The sequence below is a fragment of the Frieseomelitta varia genome, unplaced genomic scaffold (genome assembly GCF_011392965.1).
Source record: "Frieseomelitta varia isolate USP_RPSP 00005682 unplaced genomic scaffold, Fvar_1.2 scaffold_923, whole genome shotgun sequence".
NCBI lineage: Eukaryota > Metazoa > Arthropoda > Insecta > Hymenoptera > Apidae > Frieseomelitta > Frieseomelitta varia.
Window position 1 is genome coordinate 325,916 of NW_025110727.1, and position 11,149 is coordinate 337,064.

The 11,149-nt window shown below is 34.6% G+C and overlaps 2 protein-coding genes and 1 long non-coding RNA gene across 7 annotated transcripts; 2 read left to right on the forward strand and 1 right to left on the reverse strand.

Annotated features, from left to right (window-relative positions):
• Positions 1 to 184: 184 nt before the first annotated feature.
• LOC122537645 lies at positions 185 to 1,862 on the forward strand. Of its 2 annotated transcripts, XR_006308662.1 has the most exons (4): positions 185 to 261; positions 384 to 1,110; positions 1,218 to 1,304; positions 1,770 to 1,862. It is a non-coding gene; the product is annotated as an uncharacterized LOC122537645 (long non-coding RNA). The 2 variants fall into 2 exon arrangements; XR_006308661.1 differs by lacking the exon at positions 1,770 to 1,862 and having other exon boundaries at positions 1,218 to 1,414.
• A 2,291-nt stretch (positions 1,863 to 4,153) lies between these two features.
• On the forward strand, positions 4,154 to 7,814 carry LOC122537630 (centromere/kinetochore protein zw10 homolog). Of its 3 annotated transcripts, none has more exons than XM_043670962.1 (10): positions 4,154 to 4,711; positions 4,920 to 5,122; positions 5,196 to 6,000; positions 6,073 to 6,221; positions 6,291 to 6,391; positions 6,460 to 6,635; positions 6,831 to 6,926; positions 7,008 to 7,145; positions 7,230 to 7,363; positions 7,548 to 7,814. In XM_043670962.1, exons 1-10 carry the CDS (start codon positions 4,675 to 4,677, stop codon positions 7,761 to 7,763), a joined length of 2,055 nt encoding a protein of 684 aa, XP_043526897.1. In that variant the 5' UTR covers positions 4,154 to 4,674; the 3' UTR covers positions 7,764 to 7,814. The 3 variants fall into 3 exon arrangements, with proteins under 3 accessions (XP_043526897.1, XP_043526896.1, XP_043526898.1); XM_043670961.1 differs by having other exon boundaries at positions 4,156 to 4,711; positions 6,720 to 6,926; XM_043670963.1 differs by having other exon boundaries at positions 4,156 to 4,711; positions 4,924 to 5,122; positions 6,720 to 6,926.
• Positions 7,815 to 8,284: 470 nt separating this feature from the next.
• On the reverse strand, positions 8,285 to 10,746 carry LOC122537636 (RNA-binding protein Rsf1). Of its 2 annotated transcripts, none has more exons than XM_043670981.1 (3): positions 10,557 to 10,746; positions 9,679 to 10,261; positions 8,285 to 9,236 (listed from the first exon to the last, which is right to left on the reverse strand). In XM_043670981.1, exons 2-3 carry the CDS (start codon positions 10,254 to 10,256, stop codon positions 9,209 to 9,211), a joined length of 606 nt encoding a protein of 201 aa, XP_043526916.1. In that variant the 5' UTR covers positions 10,257 to 10,261; positions 10,557 to 10,746; the 3' UTR covers positions 8,285 to 9,208. The 2 variants fall into 2 exon arrangements, with proteins under 2 accessions (XP_043526916.1, XP_043526915.1); XM_043670980.1 differs by having other exon boundaries at positions 9,679 to 10,263; positions 10,560 to 10,742.
• Positions 10,747 to 11,149: the final 403 nt, after the last annotated feature.

The following is an 11,149-nucleotide window of genomic DNA, read 5'->3' on the forward strand; positions in this document are numbered from 1 at the left end:
TTTATTTATCGATAATAGACGCTAAGAGTGTAGAGTTTTTCAGGTTGGGGCAGTTCCCTTGCCGCTTTGCAACAAGTCCTCGTTATTCGTCACCAATACTGGGATGCGTCACACGATGATTCGATCATCGTAGCTCGTAATCGAAGTCTGTACTTTCACTGTCATTACGCTGCCGCTGATTACCATCGATATGTCATTTTACGTATGTTGGGTTATCCGAATGTGATTTCCAATTGCCACCAGGATCGGACACGATTCGACGTACGTATTATCGTTCATCGTTTACTCTCATTCGTTATACTCTGTTTCGACATTACAAATCTCTCTTTCAATCGATTCAATTCAATTCAACGTATTATAAAATTGACTTTGTTAATTCTTAGATACCCGGCCGAAACGCTTCTCGATCACGATCGAGATCGAACGCTCCACGCGCGGCAATGCCGGGGCCAGCACGCAAACGCAAGAGGTGCACTGTATTTTAAATTCGAGCGTTAACCTTCCCTCTCTTGGGCCGCCGTGCTCCTTCACGCGCGAGAGATCTGAGCTCGACTGTGGCGACTTACACCGTTGCCGTTAACACTCCCCGTCGCCGAGCTCCTCACCAACCGCGAGATGCCGAGAGATGCCGCGTTCGTTATCGTGCATCCGACCGACCAGTACTGCGAGAAAGTCTGTTCACCATTAAATCTTCCGTTCCACCGCTTGAATCACACCACAGTTCACGCCAGGTATTTCTCAATGGACTGGTACGCGACGAACGTTCGTTGCGCTCGAGAAAGGAACGTTTCGCCGTTAAAAGACCTCTGATCTGCAAGATGTATTTGTTAACAAGCAAAACGTACACGTTTATCGTAGAATGGAGACTCGTCGCGGCAGAATAGTCACCTGGCGTCACGTTGGGCGCGGTTTGACTGGTTCTCGGAGTCGTTTATGTTCCCAGTCGTGTTTCCAGTGGTCGCGCCTTGCCTCGCGTCGTTCCCCAAGCCCACTACCGTGTCTACCGTAAACCGCTATAGTATTATTACTACTACCACCTACGAACGCTGAAAGGTAAAGCTTGTCACGTGACACGGTGCGGCACAATACGTCACGCAGGTTGTGAAACAGGTGAGTTCCTCCCTGAGAAAACCTGTCTTTGTCTGTGGCGTGTGGCGACTTTGAGATATACCTTTTTGGATTCATGGTACCTGTCACGCTGTACTTCATTTTGTTAGGAATTTGAAATTGCGCGGAGTTACCTGTTGAAAAAGAAAAAAAGAAAGAAAGTATCGTATAACATTCTTGATATTCTGTTAATTCAGGTATATAAGTGTATGTTAATTTTAAAAATATTGTTAATATCTATGCATTAGTAGCCAGTTGTTTAAATAATCGTTTTGCATAAATTTTGTAATGAAGTTGCTCATTTGAGTTTCAGATATTCAAATGAGAAAGAAGAAAGAATATACTTTCCTATCATTTTATTAAATCAAGTGGATAAATACGTATTTATTAATGTATTTTAAATGACTTACTGTTCATTTTTGTATATATAATATAGTACCATCCTGTTCGACTCTTTACACAGTTGTTTCGTTTAAAATATTGACCGTTGCTTCATATACAAAATATTGACCGTTTAAAATGTAAAACGTTAAAAAATGTAGTCATCTTATGATGTTATTTGAACTAACATTAAAACAGTAACATTAAAAAATTTTAAATAAATAATAAATATTTGGCCTCAATTATAAGTGAAAAGTTTGCAGATATTAACAACTCTGCAGATTTTTTCGAACATACGATTTCGAAAGATGTAAAATGGCGAACGATGGCAATGGCGCTATTAGCAGCAATATTAAAGATGTGACAAGAATATAATATGTGCTGTCACCTATTGCATGTAGTTAGAATTAAAAATTAACATGATATTAATTTAGTTTTAGTAACTTCCGATAAATAGCAGCATCTGTGCAGACAATGTAGCGGATGTTATATGGATACGTTTAAGAAAGAGGTAGGATGATGGTGATAAGATTTAGATTCATAAATGATATAGAAGGTGGAGTGCGTTTTGTCTCGATCGCCGCCCGACTCATTGGGGGGGGGGGGGCTGATGACTGCAATCTCTACTCCAGAGATTTATTAGGAACCTCTAGGTTGGGCCAGGAGACGGCACCCATACTAGAGATGTTCCGCACGCTGCACGCTCAACCTGCAGATCGCACTCGAGCCATATCTAAGCGGCTTGTGATATTCGTGTCTTTGGAACTGCTATACTAAGGAAAGACTCGATATGCTAGCCGCTACAGGCATTGAAATGCTAGCGTCGTGTAGCGGTAAAACAGTAGAACTAATATATATATTACTGTCCTCATCGTACACTGTTGCTTTCCTTGTCTACCGCGCATATATGTCTGTCCTTGTCGCACGCTGTTCCCCTCCTTGTCTACCGCGCGTGCATCTCTGTCCTTGTCGCACGCTGTTGCTCTCCTTGTCTACCGCGCGAGAATGTCTGTCCTTGTCGCACGCTGTTGCTTTCCTTGTCTATCGCGGACGTATGTCTCTCCTTGTCGCACGCTAATGCTCTCCTTGTCTGATGACGATAGACAAGGAAAGAAATAGTGTGCGACAAGGACATCTTTCGATCTATTGAAAAAAAAATTCAACTTTTTATCACACACGTTTTTCCGGGACAAAACACACATAGAAAGAAAGCGGGGAGCCCAATTTTAAGGAGTCATATAAAAAAGTTTGCAAATTATTCCTCTTAATTAGGTTTTTTTCATAATTAGTGCACTGTCACAAAATGGACATGATGGCGCCATCTAGCGGTAGCTCAGTGGTACTAATTATTTATAAAAATACTTATTTCTGCATTTTGCGGATCAAATGAGGTATGAAAAGAAAGCTAAGGGTCTAATTAGAGTAATACAATCGCCAAAGTTCACAATTCATTTCGCTAAATTAGGTTTTTTTGCATATGAAAATTTCTCTGTTTTACGGGGTAAGAAACACTAGCGCCACGTTGTGGCAGACTCGTGGAACTAAACGATCTATAACAATATAAGGGGAATAATTAATTTTAATTTTTCACGCTACTAATTTGCACTCCACGAGCACATATTTCAAAGATAATGCTATCAGTTACGTTTGCAAATAAATCTGAATCTAATATTCACTATAGTTTGCGCGAAATTATGTACTCACTACTGGTACTACTGCTAACGTAAACAAAATTGAAACATTCTTTATATACGGAACCTATACTTAAACAAAACACAGAACGCAAGTTAAGGGTCTCTAAAATTGAAGACGCAACCATAACAGTTCGCAAATGATTCCTCTTAATTAATTTCTTTTCGTAATTTGTGGAAAAACAGTCACCTGTCAACGTTTAGAAGCAGCGGTGGCTGCCATCTATTGACAACTCGGTGGTACTAAAAACAGAAATTTCTACTTTTAGTACCACCGAGTTGCCAATAGATGGCGCCACCGCTGCTTCTAAACGTTGACAGGTGACTGTTTTTCCACAAATTACGAGAAGAAATTAAGAGGAAACATTTGTGAATGGTTTAGGAAAACCTAATTTAGCGAAATGAATTGTGAACTTTGGCGATTGTATTACTCTAATTAGACCCTTAGCTTTCTTTTCATACCTCATTTGATCCGCAAAATGCAGAAATAAGTATTTTTATAAATAATTAGTACCACTGAGCTACCGCTAGATGGCGCCATCATGTCCATTTTGTGACAGTGCACTAATTATGAAAAAAACCTAATTAAGAGGAATAATTTGCAAACTTTTTTATATGACTCCTTAAAATTGGGCTCCCCGCTTTCTTTCTATGTGTGTTTTGTCCCGGAAAAACGTGTGTGATAAAAAGTTGAATTTTTTTTTCAATAGATCGAAAGATGTCCTTGTCGCACACTATTTCTTTCCTTGTCTATCGTCATCAGACAAGGAGAGCACTAGCGTGCGACAAGGAGAGACATACGTCCGCGATAGACAAGGAAAGCAACAGCGTGCGACAAGGACAGACATTCTCGCGCGGTAGACAAGGAGAGCAACAGCGTGCGACAAGGACAGACATATATGCGCGGTAGACAAGAAAAGCAACAGTGTACGACGAGGACAGTAATGAAATTAATACCATCGTGTCATCGCTACGTGGTGGATAGTGTTTCAGAGTCCATGAACTGATCAAATTTTTATTTGGAATAAAAACCTAATGAAACGAATTAATTTGTGAATTTTTGCAACCGTATCTTCGTAACTAGGTTCTCAGCTTTTCTCCTATCATCTGTTCCGTTCAATCTATGTAATCCGCGAATAAAAATTTATAAATTAACAAATCTAGTTGGTAGATCGAGGGCACATGTCATGTTTATATACATACTTCGTCTGTGACGACGGATTCGCATAAATCGGTAATGTCGCATGTGATATGAGAATGATAAAGAAATCATAGATGGGCAAAATAGGATTGAACGTCGAATCTATTATTTATCTTGTTTATGCTATAGTGAGGTGTACGTAAACTAATGTATGTTTATCCAATTTTTTACTATTTACTATCGTATAACTATTAATGTATAAGTATGAGGTGATTGTACTTAAGGTTAAATTAATAGTAGAGCAATTGGAACTGTTTTTAATTACGTCTAAATACACTAAAACGTCTTGACAAAATGACATCATTTTTAACTGACGTATTGACCACGGCGGGTACGTATGTGAATTCATACATTCAATTTAATTCAAATATGAAATTGATTACAAAAATATTCAAATAAAAAATATGAAAATATAATTAACTTGTATATTATTCGATATAATTAGTATATCTCTGTTTTTTCTTCACGTCGTTGAAGTAAAAGATTCATGTATTATTTATAAAAATTTCAAACTTCTTTGTGTTCCCTCTTTCAATCAGGAAGATTGGAGAAAATCAATTTACACGAGAAGATATCGGAGATACAGAAAGAAATAACGAGATTGAAATACGATGTCAAGGATTTCATGAATGATAATTACGTGGAATTCACGTCGAAGCTTGTAAAAGATCAGCATCTAGTATCCAAGGGAGAGAAACTACTCGAAAAAATGAACGCATTGCAGAAGAGAATAGACGACCAGGTACATTTAATAAATTAAAGGTGCTCGGTATAAAATATAAATAAGCTTATTAGTTATGTATCACGTATTTCAGGTGAAGATAGAATTATGTGGTTCCACAAAGGAATTGAAAACCCTCTCTCAAGCATTGAAAGAGTCGAACGTAATGTTACAGCTTTCTAATCAACTTTTAACACTGCACGAATGCATAAAGTCTGTGAAAAATTACCAAGAGGGAAAACGATACATGAACGCAGCTGAGACGTTGTGCCACATGCAAGCTATCCTATACAATTCACAAACGGATTTACGCGATCTTGATATTTATATGGCAATCGAGGAAGAGTACTTAAATCTTTATACATCATTTTTGTCCGAAACGTCGTCGTTATTGCACGAACGGATTTGTTGGACCGGCATCGACGAAGAGGATGCAAAGGCTATAACGTTGACCGTAAAAAACGAAATGGACGATACACAAGATTTAATTCAGAGTTTATATTGTATCGATAATCTTTCGAGTTATCTCCATAGTTTCTCAACGACGCTGATGGATCACATAATCGGCCCCATCATCAATGACAATTGTTCCGTATACGTAGTCAACGAGAAAATCTTCACCGTTGAAGTACTGAACAAAAGCAAACCTCACGGCTATAAAAGCGTACTTCACAATCTGGAATTATTGTTCAAATTCCTTCATCAACATTTTCAGTTTACAGTGCACGATGACGAAACATTCCTGAAAGAAATACAGCCTCATTTGCTCGAAAGATTATCAACATCCTTGAAGAATGATTGCATCTCACGAATCACGCCAACATCGAGCGTCGACCTAAAAAATTTTGCTCCCATCGTTCAAGCAATCAATGATTTTCAGTACTTTTTGGTCAAAATTGGTAGGGAATTCGTAAATTTATTTTTAGTTCTCTTGCGGCTAAATATAATTGTAACAACGTTCGATATTTTAGGTTTCATTACAAGTGACCAACTCTTCTTATCAGAATATACGATGAATATCGACAAGCTGTTTATAAAAAAAATTTGCCAGGATTTATTGGCAAAAGCGCGTACCATTATGAAAAAAGATTTACATGATTGCATTGTATACGAGCCACAGGCAAGTTTATTTGGAGATGTCACTGTATGACGGAATGTAATGTATTATTTAATTTTATTAACGTTTTAGGAGCCGCTTGAATTTCAAGTAGATACATATGATTTTAATGAATTAAAAGCCGATAAAAAATTAAGCGAAAACTCGTTTCAGCTTCCTAAATGTCAAATAAGGTATTGAAATTATCCCAAAAATTTTCAATTAAGTTAAAACCAAACTTACGTTGGAAATTATATTTCAGCACGAGTGCGAAGGAGACGTTAAATCTCGCGAGACATATCTTAGAGGAAGCTTGTAACAGTTCGGATTCCTGCACTGTGCAGTTATTTTATACTTGTAGAAATATTTTTGAAATGTATGCAGGATTAGTACCTGAACATCACCGAATTCTTTTAGAAACAGTACCGCATCAAGTTGGTAAGAAGCTAATGTATAACATATCAATTGAAATAATCTCTTTTTTTTATGTTAATAATATATACATATATTTTTTTTGTGTAGCTATGTTTCATAACAATTGCATGTATCTTGCGCACCATCTTCTCACATTGGGACACGAATATAGGGACAAGTTACCAGAATCCTTGCATAATCTTAACTTAACTTTCGCAGATCAAGTATTAGTATTAAGAGATGTCGGATCATCGTGTCTTTTAGAACATATGAAATATCAAAAAGATATTATTATTGGTATTCTTAGTCATTCTGGTAAGTACACATACAATACTATATGATAGTTATAAATATTTTAAAATGACGAATAATTTCAATGATTTATTTCAAAATAAGATTTGTCTGCATTGGGTCAAACTTCCGAATTACATCCCAATACTGAACGTGCAATGAGACAGTGCATTAGACAGCTGGAATTATTAAAAACAGTTTGGATAGATATGTTACCTATGAATATTTATTGCAGAGCTGTAGGCCAGTACAAATTTTTTTATATTTCTTAATATTTAATATTTATTAACTGATAATTAAATAAATTTTATGCATTAATAAATTTAGGATGCATTATGAATTCAATGGTTGAAGACTTAATAATCAAAGTGATATCTGTTGAAGACATTCCCGCCGATGTTGCAACTGAATTAGTAACATTGTTTAATATGATTGTTAAGCGTGCACCACAAATATTTCCGGTAAGTTTGTATAAAAAAAAAAATATGATTCAATATTTTAGTAACTTTTATTCTAGTTTATATAAAAAGATTACATGAAAATTAACTTATTAAAATACTATTTCGTTAGGAATTTCCTGCAAAATAAAACTGGAATGATATTACTTTTCGTTGATAATAACATTGAGCAATTTTGTGTTTTCAGGATAATCAAAAGATTCATCAACACGTTAGAAAATGGGAGAAATTTTTAGAATTGATTCAAGTATTGGGTGCATCACTAAAAGAAATCGAAATGAGATGGGATAATGGTAAAGGACCACTTGCGCGAGAATTTACAGCATCCCAAGTTAAACAGTTAATTAGAGCATTGTTTCAAAATACCGAACGCAGATCAAATTTATTAGCTAGTATAAAATAATATTAAGCATAAAAATATGTATATAAGAAATAAACGACTTGCATTTATTAATTTTTATAAAAAATGATTATTAATACTAACAGTATAATTGATATAAAAAAATAAGAAGTCAATTAAATTAATTTCAGCTTAAAAATATCTCTTGTTAAAGTTTTTTAGAACTTCTTTTACTGTTATACTTATATTAATGTTTATTTTTAACGTTACGTTGAAAATAAAAAATATTTACATTAACATTAATTTTTATACGTTATACTTACGTTAATGTTCCTTATTGAAAGTTATTAATAGAAGATAGAAATGTATAAAAATCGTCACTTAAATTTTTTCGCATCCATAAAAATACAAAGTACTATCTACGAGTATTACATAAACCTTGAACAATTTTGCAACCGTCTTTTAAACTTCGTCATTATTAAGAAGTTTCTTCACTTTTTCTTTTATCAATTTAAATAAGAAATTAATAAATATTGAAAATTCTAGAAAAGTAGGCAAGAGCAGGCAGGCAGGGTGGCGGAGAGTAGTGAGAGCAAATCATTTAATAGATATGCAATTCCACATCATTTACAGCAATGGTAAACATTATTACCACAATTTCCTTATCTTTCACTTCAGTATCCATAATAAATACTCCAAAGTTTCCAAATGCAATACTATTTCTGCACATATACTCCAAGGCCATGATTTAAATTATAAATAACGAATCAATTTTGCAGCTTATTAAATTTTAATTTTGCATGGCGTATAAAAATTCATAAGGCAAAGTTGCACAGTCCAATATATACGAGCAGTAGTGTGCATTTGGCTAAAATTGGCATTTTCCTTATTTTTCTTTTTCATTTTTAAAATAATATTATTACTATTCATTAAATAATAGTTAAATAATACTATCCATCTATGATAGATGATAAAAAATTATAGACGATTAAATGTTAATAAGAAGAAACAAAGATATCAGTTATGAAAAATCTTATCTTTTTATAATGTATGTTAAACTGTTTTTAAATATATTTTATTCAGTTCCTATGTAGTAAGAAACTTAAAAAAGTACACAAAAAAAAAAAAAATAATATATACGTAAAAAAAGACTTATTCAAAACTATAAAATACAGTAATACCCCAGATTTAAATAAAATAAAAATTGAGTATATAAATAGTTTAGACTACGATTCATTATAACTTGATTCAAATTTTGTTCATGATTCATTTTCATGTTATATAAAGTTTGCAGTAACGCTTTTGTTTGTGAGTAATGGGTAATGTTTCTGAAAACGATTACAAACTGTAGAACTAAAGTAAACTATACAAATGGTATTGCACAACTTGATCTGCAATGGTAGTTCTTGTCTATATACAGGTCGCTGCGTAGATTGGATAGAAATGTAGTCATCAGGATGGGCAGCTGATTGGCCCGTTGTTCAGATTGGCAATGCAGTGTAGATCTTTTATGTGCATTCACGAAGATGACGATGACTGTGAACATGGAAGCGCAAAATAGAATGTCACATAATTTTTGCTTTCATCTAGCTGATAACTTTCATTAACTGTAAAGTAATTTATGATTGCACAATATATTTGCACATGCAAAGAGATTTATTCAGTGCCAATTGGTAATATTATTATCATGCAACTATCTTTTTTTTTATGTGTATGCACATTTTTTGTGCATTGTAGATTTAAATCCCACATATACATATTATTTAGAATATTCATTTCCCTAACAACATTTTTTAAAATTGGCCCAGAATTTTTATTCTTGTTTAAATGTGACCAAAATGTTTGTTTCTGTAGTACAAATAATGTAGACTAATCAATTGTCACTGTTACATCTTTGAACAAATTCATTCAACAAACTAACTTCATGGAATTCATGAAAGCACAATATAATTTTACAAGGACTTGGTATTATCAATACCTGCCACGACCAGCTGGGGAACGACTTCGATACCTCGATGTACCAGTGCCTTTGTTGGTATAATAATCAGCATTTGGATCTCCGCTATTATAGACATCTTGTGTATATCCATCTCGCGTAACATACCCACTGGCACGATTAGTCATATAATCTTCTCCGTAGTAGTCTCTACTTCTACTTCCACCACCCTTGCCTGCATAATAACCTCCATAATCTGCATACATATTATTTCCTCTATAATTAAACGCCATGGAGGCGGCAGACCCATAGCCCCTAGCTGCACCACCACGACCACCTCTGAATCCTCCCATACCAGCCCTATTTCCACCACGACCTCTACCCCGTGAAATTTCCACCCTTAATTTAGCACCCATAATCTCTGTGCCATTCATACTGCTGCAAGCAAGTTCTGCCTCGTTCATATTTAAAAATTCAATAAATGCAAAACCTGGCGGGTTAAATGCAACCCAAACTTTGTTTAGCTTGCCGTACTTTTCGAATTCTGTCTGGAGGTCTTCCTTTTTAATGCTTTCGTTTAATCCGCCGACATAAACGCGTGTATACCCTTCTGGTGTCATTTTTTACCTAAAAATTCAGAGGTACACACAAAACTTTTTTTTTCATACACTTCGGAAATTTGGTTAATTATAAGTAATATAAAACTGCTATAAAAAATCGTTGCGCATAGTGCGTATTTTAGTTTTACTTCACCGTTAGAAATGATTGATAAAAACAGGCAAATTCAATATATTTGAAAGGATAAACGTTCGCAATGGATCCTTTATAAACTGTAGAAACAAGTCTTAAATAGCGACACATCAAAGTGCTTGCGCGCCAATGACTTTGAAGATAGTTATTAACTTCACAACGGTTATACTTACTTTATGTCTTAGTTTTCCTTGTAACTCTCGTTTTCGTTCACTGAATTTCTCGATAAATTGAGTAGAAAAAGAATATTCAGTACGCTGTTACTATGATACAATCAATAGGCGAGAATCAACCGGGGTTCACAGTGCACAGAAACTGCATCCGATGTCTTGGCGTCTCCAACCCAGACGCCAAATGCATGTACAGTCTGTTCGGATGAAAATTATAATGTATTTTTTTTTTTTTACTTAATGTCACGAATAAATTTTTTCCTATTTTGAAACATTCCTTTCAATAAAGGGCATGAAACAATTATTTCTAAATAATTTCTATCAAATTTTTTAATATACAAATAAATAAAGTCCCTTTTCATTGAATGTAGAGTATATTTCACTTGCTGAGGAAGATCCGTCTGAGCAAACTTATGTTTTTTCGTTAGATGCTAATTTTATCGAAAACAATGCAAATGCAGCGGCTGAAACAATAGCTGATTACAACTTTCAACCAGCTCTGTAATTTTCTTTTTAAATTTCTTTGTAAAATAAGATATAATAACAACAATACTAAATATTTTTCATTATTTTACTCAACTTGCTGTTAATTT